Below are 23,040 nucleotides of genomic sequence, written 5' to 3' on the forward strand. Positions count from 1 at the left end.
CACTGGTGACAGTGTCTGAATATGAAAGTCTCTTATTCACAACTTGAATATTCTGTGCTCAGCACTGCTCACTTCGCAAGCACCTGTCTGTGAAGCTCAGTTGCAAGAATGACCCACAATTCTTACCCAACCAGAAGCAAGCACGAATTAAAGGCCTTTATGTTTTTTACAGCCTCCACTTGACAAGACATTAATGTAAGCCTTATTTCAAAAGGCATGTCTAAAGTGTTGAATAAAATGGTCAGTCTTGGTCTCAAAACCGAATAGTGCAGACTAATGTGCATCTACACTGGTTATGCCTAGCTTTCTCTAGACTGACTGTAGACACTGTGATTTTACAGCATTCAATATAGCTATAAACTCTAAGACATGGAATGAGAGCATACAGAAACATATAAGAATGCACAGCTTGCTAGATTAATGTTGGAAGCCTGCATCAGTCAGCCTCCAAGTCTTGTCCACCCATCCTGTCTGGAGACATCTAACCCCACCTCATGGCATGGAGAAATAAGTTAGATTCAAGACGGTCAAGGTACAAGCTAAAAATAAGCCATGGTGGACAGTAAGTGAGACAAAGTTATGATTTTGCTCATCACTTAGTCCTGTTGCTATAGTGTTTGCATCATTTTAAGTACACTCCTTTAGTACAATACCTCTAAATTAGCATAAATGAATACAAACAAAACTGGCAAATTAAAGGTCCAAGGTATACTTTTGATGAAAACACTCCTACAAAGCAAACCACCAGTGCACAAGTATATAGACAAGGAGTTTACTAATGAAAATGGACTTAAGAGTGTACTGAAAATATTCTGCTGCATCTTATTTCAACCACCTGTAAATAAGGATAGAGATGTAGCAAGTTTTTCCATTCCATCCACCAGAGCGACTGGATCCTTCCGAGCTATTATGGGGGCTCTGAAGTTGGGAACTCACATCACTAAAGTGGTGAAATCCTTCAGCTGATTTCAAGTGTTTTTATGGTTTTTAGATTGGAAGACAATAATTAACACACCCATCCTCTCTGAGCTTTAAGGACATGGGCACAGACTGTCCTACTCACTCAGTGTTCTTTGTATCCTTTTCTGGGAGGAAAGAGGTGAGAGCAGAGTCTCAGTCAGCAAAATGTCTACACCATGAAGACACAGATTAGTCTTTGGATCAGCAAATGTGGGATCTGTTGATTATATATGGATGCTGATTGTGTTGCTGTATCATGGGAAGCACATTAAAAGGAGAGTATAAACAAGTGTTTGCATTTCAAAAGCTCACGATAGGAAGTTTTATTTCATGTTCAATTCCTATAGTAAAAGTCCGAAAAAATTATTTAACAGCCTGTGTATCATATCCATGCAAATGTATTATATCTATGGGTAATATTTTTACAGAAAACCCCTCTGCTATTTAGATGCTAAGTGCCACAGGTAGGAGTCATCCCCACAGGAGTAGGAGTCATTGCACAAAAGTAAAGTTGAGTAGGAGCCATTTCATCTAAGTAAATCCTTTTGTGAAAAGTTATTCTTGGGCTCTTGATCATCCAAGAACCCTTTATCATCAGTGGTGAGGTGGGGAGAGGCAAATCCTACCAGAGAATCTGTCCAAATATAGGCATCTAGAGAAATGGGGTGAATGAAAATCAGGGGATGATTGTCTCTAACTTGACGATGTCTTCACCTACACAAGATGGCCAGTTGAGCCCACATATCTCACTCCTACATTCCTAAATCAAATAGAAGAAACATGTCTTTTTTAATACTTTCACTGAAGCTAAAAATGTCAGTGAGGCTTTGAGCATAAGTGGGAACTCTTGAGACTACACTACTGAATAAGAAAATGCTAGGACATGTTCCTAGGCATTAATCCATGAACATCTGTACCACAGGATGGTTATTTTCATCACTGGCATGATTGTGGCCTCTGCCAGCATTTTCCCAGATAATTCCCAAACACAGCTGAAGCGTCAGGAATTGGCATGAAGCATTCCTAATAAGTTTTTGGATGTAGACTCCCCATCATGGAAGATAAAGAGCGTTCAAGAGTACAGATGCAGACTGTGATATTCCAGCTGGCCACAGTGTCAGAGAGCAGCCTCAGGCACATTTAAATTAGTGATTGCCTTAGAGCAGCAGAGGGAAGTACTCTTCCCTCTCAGTGCACTGAGAAGTACTAGGATTGCCTATAAAGGAAAACATGCATGGAGTATTACATCCAGGTTTTGTTTCCTCATTTCTCAAAAGAAGTAAGAAATTGGATAGAATGTGGAGGAGAGCCACAAAAATTATCAAAAATCTTGGAAAGGGCCTTGCAGTAAGAGATTAAAGAAGTTCAATCTGTTGAGTTTAATAAAAACATGTAGCAATGATTTCAGTGATTACAATGTGCAAGTATCACCACAGGGAGAAAATACTAAGCAGCAACAGCAGCGCTCTCATCTCACAAAAGAAAGGCATAATGAGAGGTGATAGCTGGAAGGGAAAGCCAGACAAATTCAGGCAAGAAACAAAACACACATTTTTAAGACTGAGGGTGATAACCATTGGACTGTACTGCCAAAGGAAGTGATGGATTCTCCAACTACTGACGGATTCAGATCTAGACTGGACATCTTTCTAGAAGATAAGCCTTAGCCAAACACAAGTTGCTGGACTTGACATGAGGCTAACTGAGTTAAATTAAATGGCTTGTGTCATTTGGGAAGTCAGACTAAATAATCTAAGGGCCTTTGCTGGCTTTAAAAAATCCATGGATCTATAAAGTGCAACTGCGTAACTGATAATTCTAGTCCAAGAATAACAAGTTTTGATAAAATAAGATTTCCATAGCGCGGTGCTCCATTAGCGGACACAATTCCAAGAGATCAGACTGTAGTTATAAAATTGAAAATGAACAAAGCATGATGACATGGTGATATTAATAACAATACCGATTCTCCAAGTGTTTACAGGGTCGGTCAGTAGTAATTGCAGCAAAATCAGTGGAATTTTAGTGATATAAAATTAGTAAGAGAAAATATGCTTCAGTTTTCCAAATGGTCACTGAATGTCATGGAAGTAAATTGAAAAATCACGTTTATTCTGTTAACACTTGAGGGAGGAAGTGGGCATTTTTTGGCTACACTTATTCCACTCAATTAAGAAGTGACAGGATGCCAGCCCAGGCACTTGAAATTTGAGCATCTGCGCTGTTTAATAGCTAGGACAGCTCTTTGCACAGTTTCAGCTCTGGCCAACTGATGCTTTTTGAAACAATTCTTTGCCTCATGCAGGAGTGAGTGTGGGCCAAGACTGTTCTTAGCAAGCAATTTGGATGTACCCATGCCTTTTCTGGGGCTGAGTAGAATATGGTAAAATGAACATTTACCTTGCTTATCCCATTCAACTTGTGGTTCTGGAAACAGATCCTGGCATTAAATGCTTAGTAATACAGATTTAGCCAGTGAGTTCAAAGTGTCAGCTGCTCTGCAGGAAAAGAGCTGAGCTCTCTGTTTTGTCCCTCTCTCTGCTACAAAATTATCTTCACTGTATATATTTTAATTTCATGTATAAATTATACTGATCAATCTCTGAAGAAAATCAGCATTTTTGAAACTCTTCAACTTACCTTAAAATAAAAAAAGCCAGCTTCCAGAAAGCACAATTGCATATGGAACCATAGCATTGACATTTTGAAGTGACCAGATCCAATTAAAAATCAGAAGTGACTACTGCCGCAGAAAATACATGGACTCAGTCAGAGATCAATATGATCAGGCAAAAAGCCATTTATTACAAAGCCTTAACCCGTTAAATACTATTTCTTACATGCACTTACAGTGATTTGGCATATTATAATTGGATACATGTCCTGAAGACCCTTTGCAACTAGCATATAATTGGTTAAGCACAGGTGTGGGAACTTGACCTCGAAAGCTTGCCAACAGTCCACAGTTCTCATTAACGCAGTGAATTCTAGCTTCTTCTTATCTTGCTTGCTTAAGCTTCCTTGGGCCTCTCATGGCCTTGCTGTATCTTTCAGGATTATTCAGAGTTTATGTACCAATTATCCATTCTCCTGTGAGAACACTGTCTCCACAGACTACATATTAGGCAAAGTCAATACTTAAATTTTAGATCTTTAGATTTCAGAGTGGAATTTGAAGTCAAAGTGAAAGACCTATAGGCACACAGAGTTAGACACTGTGGAAAAATCACTCAAAACCCCTATACATTGAGAAGAGAATCACAACATTTGTCTTGAACATAGAAGAGCATCAGAACACCAACTCCTCCCTAGAATTTAAATACAAGGCTATAAGTGAATGCCTCCATAAGTTGGGATCTTCTCCTCAAGACATAAACCTTTATTTTCCGAACCCAAAATAAGGCTCTTTCTTTCATATTACAGCAAGAGGAGGCAACCTAATGTTAATATAATAACTGAGTAGCTAGATCTTTTGCCTGATAAAAGGGAATATCCTGATCTGGAGAAAATTTTGGCTCGGGTTAGGCACTAGGATAGGTCCCTAACCACAAAGCTACTGGTTACAGCATGTAACTGTCCTGCAGAAGAAGCCTTACTTCCCAGCAGGAATACAAGTTTCATGAGGTCAGGAAGGCACCTTACAGGAGCAAACACAGTGATAATTAGGGCAAGGCTCCCGGTCTGGGGATGGATGCCCAGTGCTCTGGTCCCATCTGAGCTTGGAGGCTACATGTAAGTTTTGACTTCAAAACAGGCTAAAGCCTGAGTAAAAATGGAGTGAATAAAACCATGAAGCGAATAAAAAAGAAAGTATCAAGCTCAGTCCAGGTAAGAAAAATGCTTAATAGAGATATAGGCACGATGAATTTGGCATATCTCTTCCCTTAATCCTGTTCTAAACAGTCTATTGTACTGTGCTGTTGATAGCATTGTGTGAGCCATCTAAGGTTCAGCCAACTCAGCCGCATGATCAGTAAAGAGACAATGCTACCACACACAGGGTTATTTAGATTAGTGAATACCATATGCAAGTAAATCATCTGCCAGATGGCATCGGAAGAAAGCTGCAACTCTCTCACTTTCATTTCCACAGCAGCAAACAATGTTCCGTGTTTAAAATAAACTCTTCCAGATGAGTAAAGGATAAACTCTGTGGTGTTTTTTCTTGGTCTTCTCTTTGACTTCAACATTTTTCTTAAAAAGTCCAACACAAAACCAGAAAGAAAAACCCACCTACTCTGATTGGTTACATTAATGAAAAATCCCAGTTTAGACCACCACAGTACAAAGCTGTCCCTCTAGTCAGCATGAAAATTCCCTGCTATTTACTGAACAAAAGGCAAAAAATGAAATACAGTATTTTCACTCATTAACTTCTGTCAACAGAACCCTTAAAAATGAACACCTACCACATTAAGCCATTTCCTGTCATTTTATGGGTTTTCCACAGTGAGGAACCGTGCCGCTTTGTTGAAACATGGCTGTTTTCACATTTTCTGCAGTTTTAACGCTTTTTAAAAAAATACCAAGTGTCTAGACTTAAACAACAAAAACCTCAGAAATAGAAACAAAATAATTCTTACCAAAGTTTTTTCAGTTTTCCTGTCTTGCATCTGCAGATGACTGCTCATTATCTCTTATTCTGTCTACCCCAGACCCCAGTCTTAGCTGGGCTGATATAATCAGTTCATAATATCATCTGGCTATAAAATGATAAATTATGATTTTTTAAATTTTCCACTTACAGCAAAATTTTATGGACAAATACCTCCACAAAGTAGGCTTATTTTTTTTTTTCCCAACATTTGTGAATATGCATCTGAGACAAATTTAGACCTCTGACGATCTGCAGGAGGGCAGACTGAATATAAGGAAAAGGATGCTCTGGTCTTTTCCTCCTCCCAAGCATTTTCAAAACAACTAAAACTACAAGTGACTTCAACTGGACCTGCAGGATCTTGGTCCTTCAGAATAGCAAATGTGTGGTACTGAACCACCTTTCAATCTTCTACGTTTAATACAGGCCCTTGGGGCACGCTGAACTCTAAAATACCTACCCATATACACTGCAGAGGGTATAGCTGTCTGTGAATGAGTACAGAAAATGATACCAAAATTACCCGTTGCACTGCATGTAGATTCTGTGCCTCCAGGCATGCCACTTGTCTTTCTGCAGATGCGGTTCACAACCTCTTTCTTGAAGCATTTAGAAAGACCCCTAACATTGCTTGTCTCAAGGGCAAATGGGATCTGGAGAGCAGATGGTTATGCAGTGACTTAGAAGGACAAATGAGACTGACCTACTGCTGCGGAAAGCTGCAACAGGACTTAGATAAACTGAAATAACATCACTTATCACCAAACTGCAGTCCAGGTGGCAAACTGATAAACTCCCAACAACTGTGGAGATGGGTTGACATTCCTCTGGGAAAAAAAAAACAACAAACACATGCATTTCTGGAGAATGTTGCAGGACATTTGATAGATGCATAAAACCAATCCCACCACCTCACTCCCATAATTTCTGACGCTTTTTTTAAAAAAATGCCACACATACACAGAAATGCATAAAGCCTCATTCTTCAAGCTTGAAAGAATCATCATCTAGCTGACTGTGAGAGTCCTACTGGCCAAACCTAAAGCCAGGAGACCAAGATCATCAAAAATATTTGTGTGCCTGACTCCCAACATTTTTAGTGGGACCACAATTTCAGACTGCCTGCTTTGGCCATGAAGCAAATGGAGAGAAACACTCGGTACCTTGCTAAAGCGATTATTATAGATTTCAAGCATGTGACACCCTCCTGAATCTTTCATGGGAAGTAAGCTATTGATTACTTCCCTATGTAAGTTCAGTTTCTTTCACATTACCTGAAAAGAAGGGATCATTCTTAAATGTAGAAGGGCTATCAACCTTGTTAGGTGATCAGTGTGGCAGCCTCCCCCCACCCCAAAAGCAACTAGGAAAGCAATCTTTTCTCCGTGTTACATAGAACATTCAGAATTAATTAAATATTCAAATTAATTTATCTGATCTGAATCCAGTTACAACAGGTGTGAGGCTGCTAGTGGTAGCTAAATTGGTAAGTAAAAAGTCTAGAGGGAGGTCACCATTTTCTGTTATGAGAAATAGCAGCACCATTCTGGGAGAGATCAAAAATAATAATTCAGCTGTGGAGGCCTCCTGGATCGTTTTGCAAGTCAATTACTCCTTAAGTGATTAGTTTGGAAAAAGTTATGTGAAAAAGGGAACAGGCCTCCCATTTTAAAATTATTTGTATGACTCTTGCAAGTTGTTTATTTTCTTTATAGCCTTAGGTGGAAAGAAATTAAGTGTGCTTGAAGTGGGAATTATCCACATTTTTCAGCAAAAGCATAATCACACCACACATTCACCAGGCTGAGGCTTTGAAGCCTGTGAAGCATTCACTTAGTAGGAAGCTTAGGCAAACCAAGCAGCTGCTGAAAAAAAGAGGGTTTAAATACTTCTGGTTTTATTGCATCATGGAAAAAATGACCATTTATCTCATTAAGATGGAGAATTTTTACTGGAGAACCCTTGCTGGGTTTGTAAGCTTGCCTGCTGTGCTGACTAGTAACTGAAAGAGCAGTGTTGTCCCTTTGCCTGGGGATAGATGCTGGCCTTTGTGGCAAGGTAAGGAAGGTAAATTGGTGACAGATTCAAGTGTTTTTTTTAAATGTGAAGTCTCCCCTGACTTCAACAGATGGGGCACATAAAATAAATACATGCAACTGCAATTTATTTCACTTGCAGAAATCTCAGCTATAATAGCTACATGTGTGCAGGAAGGCCTGGCTTATAGCTATAGGGCCTCGGACTGAGAATCAAAAGAAAGAAAGAAACTAAAAAAAAAAAAAAAAATTATTTCTTTCTTAAACTCTCAGTCTATCCATGAGGGAAGTTCATTACAGGGGCACTTTCAAAAGCATCACATCCAAAGATGAATAAATCATACTGCTGCACTTGAGGTCCATTTCGATCATTACATGGAGATATTTCCTCTGCTGGGCTGCGCCCGTGTGCTTTCTGGCTGCAGAAGCAGACAAGTGGGTATGTCTGCCTAGATGAAACTTTAAGCAACTGAGCCCAACACTGAGCTCAAGCTCCAACAGATCTGCCCCCAAGCCTGATGTCTCATGTTTCATGTATCAAAGCAGTGCAGGCGACACTCCATGCTAACTACTCGCTCTCCTCCATGCCTCAGCTCCTCAGTGAACCACTGACAGTTCTACTGTCCGTCTTATAAAATGAAGAATTAAATTGTACCTGCACACGTCAGTATACACACACTCTCACACACTGATTTAAAAATAAACTTTTTAGAGTACAGTTAGTCTGCAATGTTGTTGGCATATAAAATGGGATCACTTGGAAGCATTTCCACTTGCTGCTGAGACTGGCTGAAGACTCCAGTGGGGAAAATCTGCAAATAGTCAAAGTTAACCACTGCTGTGGCCCTCCACCTCTCAGCTATGGCAGAGCAGAGGCATTTTCCCTGTGAAAAGCAAAAGGTCAAGGGCTACATTCTCAGGAGTCACTGTGCCCTGTACACATCCCAGTTTTTAAATCCCCAAGCCACAGACATGGAGAGCTGGCCCAACACTGCTGGCAGACTCAAAATCAAATGCTCAAATTCTACCAATATATGTAAGACAGCTGAAGGTACAATTTGGCTTTGGAAGGAGTTCACTTGTAATATTTAAGTTCATCACAAACCCCAACAAGATCTATGTCCTTGCATATCTGTAACGTACTTGCCAGCAATGTAATCAGTTTGCGTACCTGTCAATTAAAGCTGCATTTCAATAGGCTTTGCATTCTATCCCGTCACTGTCTGCCTTTTGCTCAAAAGTTTAATTCTTCATGGGAAGTGCCTCTTATCCTAGTTTAAGAGTTTTAAGTTTCCATGGGAAGTAAGTTTGAGGGCAGTGGCATTCATATGATGGTCTTCTTATGGTGGTGATGGCAGAGAGAGTTATCTGGAAGGCATCCTAGTTTTGGCTGCATGCTCTTCGTACAAATTGTTTATATAATAGTCATATATAGAGCTTGCTACATCTTTCTGGAGGCACTGCTATACTAGGGTGAAGTATGAAGGTGCTGATCCCCTCTTACAGCATCCTCTACCAGCTTCAAGAGGGGATATTCAACATAGTCCTGAAACCATAAACATATGCCTGAGTTTACTAAGATCCTGTAGAGCAGAGCAGAGCAAAGGTACTTCTTTTGCCAAAATGCTTGCTTCTATCCTAGACAGAGTCAGCATTACTGGTTGCTGAAAGAAGGGCTCTTCTTTGGTTTTGCTCTTACATTTTGCAAGATCTGTTGACCTACAAGGTCTCCAGTTCCTGGATGCTTCTATAATAACAAAGGCATCATGTGAACAAACACTAGCAGCAGTCTCAAGAGATTAATCAAAGTCTTCTTGTCTGCAGAGGCTAAATTACATTCAACCTTGGAAGTGACAAAATTTACTGCTTTCAGATGTTGAAAAAAAGCTTACCTTTTTGTAAATTCCTAATAATCCACCCTTCTAATTGTTTTCAGGCATTAATTCATTAACATTCCATTACAGGTATCATGTGATCACTCTCCTACTCTGGAAGGAGGGCTTTAATTTAGTTATGATTGCAGGAATGTAATCTCAGAAGAAAATGAAAACAAGCACTTAGCAGATGTATGAAGTATTACATGTTATGCAAGCCTGCGACACAGAATCATAGAATCAGAGAATAGTTGGAAAGGACCTTGAGATCATCTAGTTCCAACCCCCCTGGCATGGGCAGGGACACCTCGTACTAAACCATCTCACCCAAGGTTTCGTTTATTACACACCTCTTATTTCAGTACAAACCCACCTTTGCTGTTTAGAAGGCAAGTGCACATCTTATGTTGGTCATTCAGTCTGAAAAACTGTATTTCTCTGCTCTTCAGCCAGTTTTGGTGCAGTTCTTTATTACAGTATTTTCGGACTAGCTATCTTCTCCATCTTCCACTTTTGCATCCAAGGCTTTCCTTGCAAGAGGTGTAACATGTTTCAGCAGTGAAACAATAGCGTTCCTTTAGATTTGCCACAGTAGTATTGAAAACACAAATTTGGCTTGACTTCCATGTGTTTTTACAGAGACCTTAATGAACTTTTAATTCTTTAGCTAGCTGTTTAAAGGTGCTCCATGCAGCTGTTTAGAAGAATTTAGAATGAAAATGTGAAATGCAACACTGAAGATCAAAGCAGAACTTCTCTAAGCATGTTACACACCTCCCTCTGGCATTACTCAGAGGACTTTCCTCAGCACTCAAGAGTATATTTTGACAGGACACCCATCTCTACATTGTGCCTTACAGTAAGCAGTGCAAAGCTCCACTTTACAAGATCTTAAAAACCTGCTCCACTTCACAGCTTGCCTCCCACCCCCACCCAAGTCACTCAGAGCAGTCTTCTGTGAAGCGTAAGGCTACATGAGATCCAGTCCACTGTGCAAAAGTTATGCCGAGAGTCCAAGTAAACAATAATTCTAAATCATAGAATCATAGACTCATAGAATAGTTTGGGTTGGAAAGGACCTTAAGATCATCTAGTTCCAATCCCCCTGCCACAGGCAGGGGCATCTCACACTAAACCATCTCACCCAAGGCTCTGTCCAACCTGGCCTTGAACACCGCCAGGGATGGAGCATTCACAACTTCCTTGGGCAACCCATTCCAGTGCCTCATCACCCTCACAGTAAAGAACTTCCTCCTTATATCCAGTCTAAACTTCCCCTATTTAAGCTTTAACCCATTACCCCTTGGCCTATCACTACAGTCCCTAATGAAGAGTCCATCCCCAGCACCCTCATAGGCTGCCTTCAGATACTGGAAGGCTGCTATGAGGTCTCCATGCAGCCTTCTCTTCTCCAGGATGAACAGCCCCAACTTCCTCAGTCTATCTTCACACAGGAGGTGCTCCAGTCCCCTGATCATCCTCGTGGCCATCCTCTGGATTTGTTCCAGCAGTTCCATGTCCTTTTTATGTTGAGGACACCAGAACTGCACACAATACTCCAGGTGAGGTCTCACAAGAGCAGAGTAAAGGGGCAGGATCACCTCCTTTGACCTGCTGGTCATGCTCCTTGTGATGCAGGCCAGGATATGGTTGGCGTTCTGGGCTGCGAGCACACACTGCCAGCACATGTTCGTTTTCTCATCAACCAACACCCCCAAGTCCTTCTCCGCAGGGCTGCTCCGGATCTCCTCTCTGCCCAGCCTGTAGCTCTTCTTCCATACTTATTCTATATACCTTAAAGCAGCCTTCCAATACCTAAAGGCGCCTACAAGAAGTATGGGGGGACTTTTTACAAGGACAGGTAGGGATCAGTCAAGGAGGAATGGCTTTAAGCTGAAAGAGGAGCATGTTGCTCTTGCACACTGAGATTCCTTCACTGTCAGCTTCAAGCTGGCAGAGGTTAGATAGGAAGAAACTGTTTACTGTGAGAGTGGTGAGGCACTGGCACAGGTTGCCCAGAGAAGCTGTGGCTGCTGCATCCCTGGCAGTGTTCAAGGCCAGGTTAGACAGGACTTTGAGCAATCTGGTCTAGCAGAAGGTGTCCTTGCCATGGCAGGGGGGTTGGAACCAGATGATCTTTAAGGTCCCTTCCAACCCAAAACATTCTATGATTCTATGATCTTAACTGCTAGAAAATATTATAAATGTAGAGCAAAATAAGAAGTCATAAATATCAATATGAATCCACAAGTTGTATGAATTTAAAAAAAAGTCACCATAGCGTTACATAATACCCATGTATTTATTTGGAGCCCATTTTATTTCTCCCAACCCTTCACAAAAGGTGTACTAGTACAGGTGAATTTTCTGCTTTATAACAAAGTGACCATGTCTGGACTGTTGGTTGCTGATCTATCTTTCATAGTGAAAGAATGAATGCTAAATCTTTTTTTAAAAGATTTTTTATTTAAAAGAATATTCATTAATATTCAGTAAGCTGCATCATACAGACTTATCTAATCTCCTTACTGAGTTAAAGTGCCAACAGCCAAGCCAAACACACACTGAAAAGCGTATTCTCTTCAGTTTGGGTGAAGTCTTACAAACTTTGAATGCAGACAGTTCATTACATGCAAAGCCTTATAAAGACTATAATGAGAGTGTCAAGTACATTTTTAATGCGTGTCTGCATATCAAGAAATAGCAAGTTCAGCACACATGAAAATAAAAACATAGTTCACACAACCAAGTGTATATACTCACTGAATAACAGTGACCACTAAAAAAAGCCTTTGTGCTTCACAGCTAAACTGTATGCAGCTCAACAGTTTTGTTCACTGCGCCATAAGGCTGCCAACAGCACTGAAGCCTGAACAATCCAACAGCACTGAGGCCTGAACAATTCAAGTGTAAGGTAACAGTAGAACTGTTTACTCCATTCTTCATGGTGATGGCTCAAAAAAAAGACAACAACGTATTATTATTAGGACCTATTTTCAAAACTTTTTTTATAGAAGTGTTTCACCATCAGTACCCTGCATTGTCCAGCCCAACTGCAAGTAGTGCAACATGACAAATATACATATGTATTGCAAAACAGTTTTGCTTAATTTTTGTTTGTAAAACATGAGTTTCCAAGCAGATTAATCAGAAATTATATTCACACCCTAAAACTATTTATTTCAGACATTTTTGAATGCCTGTGTCTAATAATTATTGTCCTTTATTTCAAAACAGAGTTCCAGCATAAATCACTCCCTTGTTTAATACTTACTGAGCAAAGTAACCTGCATTCCCACACCATTTAAACTGAGAATTAGAGTGTTGCAAATATGCATTGCATAGTTATCTGCATTCTGTTTTGCAGATTCCCCTGACACTTATTTCAATAAGCCAACCATCACTTCACTGATATCCCACAACTTTCTCGCAATCAAGTCATCCATGGCTTTGGGCAGGAGCTCTTCCTCTTTGCAGTCCCCGAAGTATTTTCCTGACACACCTTCGACATCAGGAGAAGAGGCTAAATAAATAGTAGTCTGGGCTCCTTCCAGAGGTGTTTTGAAGAAAGCCCATGACACCAAATTGAATAGGGGTTTAGCCAGCAAAGGAATATTCACGTATCTGCCTAGATTTGTTCTGACAATTCCAGGATGAAGTGAATTGACGGTGACTCCTGTCCCTTCTAACCGACGGGCTAGCTCCCTTGCAAATAATATGTTAGCCAGTTTACTCCGACTGTAACAAAAGCTTTTATTGTAACTTATTTCACTGTTCAGGTCTTCAAAGTTGATCTCTCCATATTTGTAAAGCTTTGAGGATACTACAACAACCCTGCTTGGAGCGGAATTTTTGAGGAGGCCCAGAAGAAGGTTGGTGAGCAAGAAGTGACCCAAGTGGTTTACACCAAATTGCATCTCAAAACCATCCTCTGTCTTCATGTACGGACACTGGAATATTCCTGCATTATTTATCAGAACATCCAGCCTTGGCTCTTCCTTTAGACAGGAAAGAAAAAAATTATTCCATTTTAGAACTGTCATGCAAAACATACCACTATGCTTAGTATTTATCATTGGCCACTGTTACAAATGATTTCATTCCTAGTTTTCTGAATTGTAACTTCCTGATATTCTCTTAGAGCACTTCTGAAAAAAACACAAACCCTAAATTGAACTAACATTAAAGAGAGCACTTGACCCTACCAGTATACAGGTATATGAGACTAGGTCTGTATCTAATTTCAATGCAGGCAAAGAAAACAATCATCTGCATCAATAGGAGCAGCTTCTTCTATAGCAATTCAATGATAATTTATCTTTGTGATGGGTTTTGTTTTCCTCTAAAAAGTATGTGTTTATCGTGCTGCAAAAGCACACACATTAATTTACGGCAAACCTCGGCCATAGGCAAGGGGTCTAATGTGCAAAAGACACAGATGTGGAACAGAAAGCAGTAGCCCAAAGAACTGACCTCAGGATTGAAGAGAAACTATTACATTGCAGACCCATCATCTCACTAGGAGCATGTCATGAAGAACTTTGCAAAACAGCATTTTAATGATTCTAAACAGTGTCTTATTTTAAAATCACCTCATTGTGCTGCTTGGTGAGAACTATGGAGCAGAACTCATCATATAAAAGTAACATTAATGATTCATACAACTTGAGACTTAACAGGTCTACTCAATAACTAAGAGACAGTCTTGAAATATTTATGACATGCTCAGCACATGTGATTTGATGGATCAGTATTCTGGTTCAGGTTGGTAGAAAACAGACTCAAGGAGGTATGCTACACTCTACAGAATCAGGAAACGTAACCAACAGAGAGGGTGGTACAGATAATTTAAATATAATATATCAATGCACTTCATGCTCCAGCATCCACTCAAAAATTAAGAGCTCTCCAATTTACCCAAAACAGTAACTTCTTCTAGAAAAACCCCAACCAAACAAACAACAACCCAGATTAAAGTAAGCTGCCTGAAGAAGCTCCAAATTCAATGCTTTCACCCACCTCTGACAAAAGACTGTGAAAGTATCACAGGAAATTTATGCATGCACAAACCATAAGTGAATTTGCATTCCCTTTATAGAAAAAGCAGCATGAATTTTCTTTGCTGTTCATTCTTTAAACCCAATGCAGCCACTGGAAAGCATTTTATCTGATGGTAAAAATAGAGAACCTCAACATGAATTTTCTACCGTTTGCCTTTTATTTGACTGCCATTAGCAGCAATACTACATAGAGTGCAAAATCAAAATCTGCACTTAGCATTCAGTTAACAATGCTGCCATCTGAGCACACAAAACATCAAGTACTTCAACCTCAAGACTGACTTCTGTGGGATCTGAGGTTGCTTAGTGTTTCATATAATTGGGTACCTGAGGCATGATCCAAAGACCATCACTCATTTCTCTCTACCCAAAGGGACATAATAGTTACCATCACTAAATCGGGGCAGGACTGAAGAAGTACTGATTGTAGATCTGCTCACTGAAGTGACATTTCTTTCTTGAGAAAAACATTGCTTTAGAAACTTTCTGCAGCATCTAATTGAAGGATTTATTTTGCAATACTAACACTTCAAGAAGCAAGAGTTCCACCATGTGCTATTTGCTGAGACTCCTATATTTTATAATCATAGAATGGTTTGGGCTTGAATGAGGCCTTTCAGATCATCCTGTTCCATGTCCCCTGCCACTGGCAGGGATATGATCCACTAGACCAGATTGTTCAAAGTCCTGCCCAGCCTGTCCTTGAACACTGCCAGGTTTAGGGCATCTACAGCTTCTCTGGGCAACCTGGGGCCAGGGCCTCACCACCCTCACAGTGAAAAATTTCTTTCTAGTACCCAATCTAAATCTCCCCTTTGTCAGTTTAAAGCCATCACCCCTCATCCTATCACTACCTGCTGTTATAAAAAGGCTCATAAATAATCTAGAGTAATATGATCAATGTGAAGCAAGTAGTGGCTATGCCCAAGTGCAACAGAATGCACAAAACACTGCTCTGATAGCCAACGTTATCCCTTGTAGCTCCTTAGTTCACTTCCATTTTCTCCATTTTTCCATAAAACCCTCCAACATCTCAAAAGTCTTTTATTTTTTTGCAGTGAGATAAAGGAGTGCAAGATGTGATCAACTGCAGCTGTGCAGAGGAAAGATTCCACAAATAAAGTGAGGTGGTGGGAGTGCACTGTTCCCCCATCCTGACTATATTTAAGTATTCTTCATCTCAACACAAAACCCCACAAAACTCCCCAAAGAAACCAACCCAACAATCCCCCAAACAATCAGTTCCAAAAACAAGCTCCAAAAAGGTTAAAAACCACAAACTTGGGTGGCACAGCTCTTGAAATTATTTCTTGAACTCACACCCCTTGCAATTCAGATTCTTGGATTATTCTGAAAAACTCAAGTTAAAATGCACGTGTCAGCAGCACTCTGCAGGTACACGCACTCTGTTTTCCTTCACCCACTTCTTGCTTAAAAGTCACTTGTACTAGCTTTACCAACAAGGAGATGCTAACAAATTCATGTCTGGTACTGAAAAAAAGGCAATTCTTAGAAGTTAGACAGGTTTGGTTTTTTTTTTCATTTATGATGGGTGGGTTATATCCTTTGTGTATGCATATTTTCCCAGAACACTGAAGGAAAGCTAGACTTTATTGCTGGATTTGAATGAATATGACCTCAAAAAGCACCACTATTAAGTTAAAACTGTGACTTTTCCCAGATATCTAAATTTTAGAAATGCTATTTGAAAGTCAATGCCCTGGGATGCCTGAGTGGTTGCTGACAAGTACTTAACCACTGCTCTGAGCAGCAGCAGAAATACTAAGCCTGGCTTCCCATGACTTTGCGTCTCATAGCTTGAGTAGCTAGATGGGGTGAGATGAGAGTCCCAAACAACACTTTTCATGGAAGTGAATTACTTCAATGGAAGTGGAGGAATACTGCCTCCAACAGGGCCTCTATCTGCTTACCAGTGTCTAATAACACTGCTGAACTCACCTAGTGGCATTTCTGTCAGGTGAATCAACTGGATGTACCCGTTCTCCTCAAACTCAGGTTTTCAGGAACTCTGCAGAAACATTATATATTCAAAAATGTGTATCTGCTAAAGTCTGCTAGAACCGGTGAAGAGATTAGAAAATGTGCATGGGGGGACAGAGTCTGAGGAGGTGGCAGAAGGAAGGTTGGAGCTGTGAACACTGCATTCATGAACTTTTATTTCTCTGGAGACAAAGCTGAGCTATAACACCAATTTAAATCAAAAAAGGCACGTTAAAGTAGAGTAACTGAAGATCCTAGGGCTGAAGCACCTCTCTTGTGAAGACAGGCTGAGAGAGTTGGGCTTGTTCAGCCTGGGTAAGAGAAGACTCCAGAGGAGACCTTAGAGCAGCTTTCCAGCACCTAAAGTGGGCATACAAGAAAGCTGGAGAGGGACTTCTTACAAGGGCATGTAGGGATAGGACAAGCGGGAATGCTTTAAACTGAAAGAGGGGAGATTTAGATGAGATATTAAGAAGAAATTATTTCCTGTGAGAGTGCTGAGGCACAGGCACAGGTTGCCCAGAGAAGCTGTGGCTGCCCCTTCCCTGGCAGTGCTCAAGGTCAGGTAGGGCGGGGCTTTGAGCAACCTGGTCTAATGGCAGGTGTCTCTGTCCATCGCAGGGGGGTTGGAACTGGGTGATCTTTAAGGTCCCTTTCAAACCAAATCATTCTGCGGTTCTATGAATTAAGAGAGAAGACAAATCATTTATCGCACGCAGAAGCAAGTGCTTCCTTTTCAGACCAGGAAAGAGGTAGAATAGCTTGGACTATAACAGACCAAACTAGTACGAACTTTATGCTTCCAGGTACTAATCCACGGCCAATTTACTTATACCCTCCTTCCAAACGCTGCGATGAACCCTCCAACACCCCATACCCCGACCCGCACTGCCCGATGAGCAAAGACCCTATTAGTACACAGCTTGGAGGACGCCGCCGCGCTGTCAGCATCCAGCTCAAGCACTCCGGGGCCTCCTCGGCAGGCGAATGGCTCCACCGCACCCCCGTGGGACCGCTCTCCCCGCGGGCCGGGCCCGCGCCCCGCCGCCGCCCGGCCGTACCTGGAGGACGCGGTGGCAGAAGGCGCGGACGGAGCGGAGCGAGGCCAGATCCAGCTCGCGCACCACCAGCTCGCCGCCGCCGCCGCCCTCATCCTCCGCCCGCTCTCCCACCTCGGCCCGGATCTCGCGGGCTGCCCGCTCGGCCCGCGCCCGGTCGCGGCAGCCCATGATGACGCGAGCCCGCATCCGCAGCAGCTCGGCCGCCGCTGCCCGGCCCAGACCGCTGTTGGCCCCCGTGATGATGACCGTCTTGCCCCGCATGGAGGCCCCACACACGACGGCTGCCCGAGCCGCGCCGCGCAGCCAGCGCCAGGCGGCCAGCAAGATTCCCCCGCCCAGCGTCAGCCCCAGCGCCGCTGCAGCCATCCCGCCGGGCCGAGCGGCGCTCCGCCCGAAGAGCCCGCACGGGGCTCGCTGGGGACGCCTTCGCATTGGCCAACGTGGCGCTGTGCATTGTGGGGGTTGTAGTCTTCTGCCGCTAGGCGGAGGGCGAGGTGAGCTCGTTCTGTTGACCGAAAGTGTATCAAATTATACATGCTCCTTTTCCGGGCTAAGTAGGGGAGGTCCGCACACCTAACCAACCTAAGGTCACTGTGGTTTTGGCAGAACAGGTAACATGTCGTGATTCCGAGACTTTTGTTGTCCCTACATACTGGCTTTGACAATCATGACAAATGGCCATAGGGGGGGCTGGAGGGGGCTCTCGATAGATAGAGTCAGCTAATTTACAATTCATCCATTCATACAATTCACAGTACAAATTGAGCTCTTAAAATCGACTGTGCTTGATTAACAAATATATGTAAGAACAACATCACATAATAACAGAATCATAGAATGGTTTGGGTTGGAAGGGACCTTAAAACTCATCTACTTCCAACCCTCTACCATGAGCAGGGACACCTTCCACTAGATCACGTTGCTCAAAGCCCCATCCAACCTGGCCTTGAACATTGCCAGGGATGGGGCAACCACAGCTTCTCTGGGCAACCTGTGCCAGGACCTCACTACCCTCACAGTGAAATACTTCTTTCTAATATCTAATCTAAATCTACCTGCCTTCAGTTTAAAGCCACTTCCCCTTGTCCTATCCCTACGCACCTTCTAGAATCTCCCTCTCCAGATTTCTTTCCCTTTAGGTACTGGGAGCTGCAATAAGGTTTCCCTGGAGCCTTCTCTTCCCCAGGCTGACCAAGCCCAGCTCTCTCAGCCTGTCTTCATAGGAGAGGTACTCCAGCCCACAGAGCACCTCTGTGGCCTCCTCTGGACTCACTCCAACAGGTCCTTGTCCTTCTTATGTAGGGGCCCCAGAAAATCACACTATTTGATAACCTGTGAGTGACCTTTTCTTTTCAGGAACTGGAGAGTCTGAGTCAATTAATAAATCATAATTGCCTTGATGCTATTTCAATATGCTCGTGTAGGAAATCCCATAAATTTAATAGCAGTGTAGTTTGTCAGTTCCCAATAACCTTTTAAGAGTTAATATTTATTTACTTTTTTTTGCCACTGCATTTGCGAAATGTATTGATTTACTCTCATAACTCTCATAACTAACTGTGATGTTGATTACTAAGGCCTTGTCTTCCTTAACAACTACCAGGTCTGCTCTATATGAGTTTTGCTCGTCCTTCAGCAACAGCTCCTGGATCCCCACCTGTTCTTTCTTCTTGGTTTCATTTGCTAATATATCACATATCATCATTATGCCTCTTAATTCCAGCAATTTGTTGGCCGTTGCAGGCCAAGCATAGTCCCAGAGGGCACTTACAATATTTCATTATCAGTCGTTGAGTCTCATGGCAGACTAAATGCTTCTGCAATAGCCATTCTGTCTACCTTGGGTCTTCAGCATGAGACACAGAGGCTGTGGCCATAGATGTGGTGGAGCCAAGAAGGCTCCCAGCATAGAAATGCAACATCTCTGCTGATATACTGCAACAGCAGCCTGGGGCAGAATTTTGACCCAAGGCTGTGGGCTAATCAGGGCTCTCCCACAGCTCATGAGCTCCTGCTAGGCAGTTTGGAAGCAGCCATTGTGTTCTCGATAATTAGCATGTGCGTGGACTTTTCCATGCCAGATGGCCTTTGTGCCAATGGAATGCTCTGGGAAAGTTTAGGATAGAAGTAGAATGAGAGAGTATGTCAGAATGATATGCAGAGACCTACCCCCATGCTGCCTTCAAGACCAGATCTCTTTCTTAGATATTTCAGCACGTTCTGAGACTCCGGATCAAGTTGGATGATGTGTTTGAGAGTAGCAGAGATGTTAGTACATGGCCAAGCATGTCTTGGTACCTGCATGTTGCAAGCAAAAATGATAAGGTTGGGGAATGTTACAAGGTTGTTATGGTGGTATCTGCTCTGATAGCTACTCTAGAATCTGTAAGAAGAAAATGAACTCACTCAGAGGAAATCAGGACAGCATACCAGTGAGGTGACAGACATGCTGAACACATAGTTCTAGGACCAACCTTAGCTTAGAGGCAGCCTGTTTGAGGTAACCAAATTTAGTGGTCTTCAGGACTAAGAGGGTCTGTTCCATCCCAGCATGGAAGAAGCGAGGCTGCTTGCAGAAAATACATGTACATCCACTCACTCACCTCACAAGCACACTCACATTCACTGGTCTCTTAAATATTAGCATGGACCCTAAATCCATCCAATATCTATACCCAGAGACATTGGCACCAGCTCTGCTGCTGCTTTTTCTCAGGTGCTGGTTTATCCTTTTGCCCAATTTGACACGGGGTGATGGTACACATATGCACATAATGTGGGTCCCTCAAATAGCTGGTTTGGTAGCTCATGCCTCAAATGGACCTCTCCACCTGTTGTCACTGAGACCCCTGGGCTCCTCAGACCTGCAAACTTAATTTTGAATCCTTAACCCAAAACCTGTTTTCAGCCATCGACTTCATGTCATGTCTCCAGATCCTGCTTTTACTAATCCTAGACCTTGATGAAATCACCCAAGGCAACATGAACCCATACAGGGAGTCAGGAGTGGCCACTGAGGGTTCATCATCAAAATCTCTTTCACCCTAGCCCTGAGAGGGATGCTAACAGAAATGTACAGAGACAATTAAAAGTAACTGAATTTTTATCAACAGCAATGTAAGTTAAAAAAAGATGTTTGACCAAAAAAATCCAACCAAACAACAAACCCCTCCCCCCTGAAAACAAACAGCAGTAATAGAGTTCAGTGATAGAGTTCAGTGCAGATTTAGGAATAAGACAGGAACAATGAGGATAGAACACAAATTAGGAGAAGTTCAGGATCAGGACTAGGTACCAGCATGCAGGTGAGTAGAGTCTCAGGAGACAACTGTCTATGGGGGAGATCAGAAACAAGCTTGGCTGATAATAAGCACGTCTGTCTTGAGTCAAGACCTAGAACATTTGGGGAAATGTGTAAGAATGTAAGAAACACAACAGGAAACCCGTCAATGTTTCATCAGGTTTCTGGTGGCTGGTCTGGATGCAAACATTTGCAGTAGTAACCACCCCTTAACTGTCGTAAATTGATGCCACTCACAGTCACACTCCTGCAGTCTGTTCTGAGGCTGACTTCAGTTCAGGTTACAGCTGAAGAAACATATCAGATTTTTCTGAAGAAACCTTACCATGTGTTCTCTGGCTGTCTCTCATACTTCTCAGGAAGTTCAAGGGCTGTATAGGTACCACATTTAAACACAGTGGATTCGCTGAGAGACCTGTCTTTGTATTCACCACAGAAAAATCTTTCTCCATTCTTGGCTCTTCACTCCATTGTGAGACTCATGGCTACACCAAAGGGTATTTTAACCAGGTCACACCATTGTGCCTGCTTCTGATACAGGTGGCTTTTGGCATTCTTAAAATGACATAAGAGCCATAATCAGCTTGAGGTGTTCTCCTATATGGTCTGTCATAGTAAATCATATCTCTGTGAGGTGTCAGAGACATGCCTACCTCTGCTGCCCAACAACCTTGCACTGCTTTCTCAATCTATCTGTTGCACTCGAGATGGGTGTGTGCTGTTTAGTAATACTGCACACCCACACAGGTTACAGCATCTGGCAAAGGAGTCCAAGGGACAGTGGGTACCTGATTCCTGCATCCTTAGGACAGATCACAGTCCAGGAACACAGAAGGGTGCATGTTGGAACACATGCAATGATTACCATTTCCAAATTTTCACCTGAAATAGTTTCCTTCAGAGGTTTGTTTCACTATGCTACCCTGGACACTCTAAGGATGCCTTGGAGGTGTGAAGTAACAGAGGAACATGGGTTTATTAAGTCTTGGTAGCTGGTGTGAGGTATCCAACGCACACAGAGAATATGTTCTCCTGTAACAAAAAGAAATCAAAAATAAAAGAAGTCAACCTTCAAGAGCTGATTTCCAACATTTTTGTCCATGGCAATTGGTAGCAGTGGGAGACATCATTACCTTTTGTCTTACCTGGACTCATCACTGTGATGTGGTGCACAAACCTGGAAGCTAAGGGAACAAGGACTGGCTTTGCCTGACAAAGTTCTATTTCCACAGAGAATTCGATCTGTGTTATCATTAATACTCTTCCATATTTTGGCTCGGATGACAGTTTCTTTTTCACAGGTCTGTCTTCCAGTGTTACAAACAAGCTGATAGACAGGACACACCAGAACCATAGGACTCATCTCTATTCCTCTATTGAAAAACTTTATCAGTTGTTGTAACTGTGACTGGCTTAGGGTCATGAAGTTCCAGGACATAAACTCATGGTATCTTCATGACCATGAGAAGCAAGATGGTTTTTGTTGGGTTTTGTTGCTATTTACTTGCTTGTTTTGTTTTGTGGACTGGAATGTTACTAAGAGACGATTCTGGTCTATGTCTACAAAAATAGAAAAACCTTTCCCTCAGCTCTCACCCCATTTCAGAGAATTTTCTTGAAAATTATTTGGACCCACTAGCCAAGTTGTGTCTTAGAGCAGCAAAGAATAATTGTAATGGGCAGAGACTACTTGGCAACCCTGCGTCTCCCCAGACATCCATATTAGCCTGGAAGGCACCTGCATGAATGAATGAGGCTCCACTTACCCAACGTGCTGCCAGCTGGATATAGAGAAGCAGCTGTCAAGCTTGGGACAGTTTCATTATAATTAAAATGCAGTGCATAATCTGAACAAACATGTAAGGGCACTTTACTCAACTAGTTTAGGAGAAGTGATTGCAGGAGAACTGATTGCGGACCTTAACCTTCTGGATGTTAATTTCAATTTGAATCCTATCACAAGGAACGTAAATTCTACTATGTAATTTTAATATGTGAACTCTTTCTCTTCACACGTGCCTTGGTGCTGTCAGGAATGACACTGGAAAAGGTAGTTCTCTAGTACTACCGGAGCTGGAAGCTCCTCCTAGCCTGTAGGTTTAATTTTTTCTGTAGGAGGACTGGTTGATTGGAAATAAAGACAAACAGAC

General features: G+C 42.1%; 1 protein-coding gene across 1 annotated transcript; it reads right to left on the reverse strand.

Moving 5' to 3' along the window:
- Positions 1-12,552: 12,552 nt before the first annotated feature.
- On the reverse strand, positions 12,553-17,994 carry RDH14 (retinol dehydrogenase 14). Its single transcript, XM_062606403.1, has 2 exons — positions 17,590-17,994; positions 12,553-13,465 (listed from the first exon to the last, which is right to left on the reverse strand). The coding sequence occupies exons 1-2, from the start codon at positions 17,953-17,955 to the stop codon at positions 12,848-12,850; spliced, it is 984 nt and encodes a 327-aa protein (XP_062462387.1). The 5' UTR covers positions 17,956-17,994; the 3' UTR covers positions 12,553-12,847.
- Between the last annotated feature and the right edge of the window lie 5,046 nt (positions 17,995-23,040).

Source organism: Pezoporus occidentalis, unplaced genomic scaffold, assembly GCF_034315485.1.
Source record: "Pezoporus occidentalis ecotype Australia unplaced genomic scaffold, CSIRO_AGI_Poc_V1 ctg96, whole genome shotgun sequence".
In the NCBI taxonomy this organism is placed as follows: Eukaryota; Metazoa; Chordata; class Aves; order Psittaciformes; family Psittacidae; genus Pezoporus; species Pezoporus occidentalis.

Bases quoted from the DNA above. Each gene is read 5' to 3' on its own strand.
- RDH14 (XM_062606403.1), bottom strand. From the start codon at position 17,955: ATGGCTGCAGCGGCGCTGGGGCTGACGCTGGGCGGGGGAATCTTGCTG. The intron at 13,466-17,589 runs GTACGGCCGGGC...TCCTGTCTAAAG, and splicing joins TCTGCCACCGCGTCCTCCAG to GAAGAGCCAAGGCTGGATGT.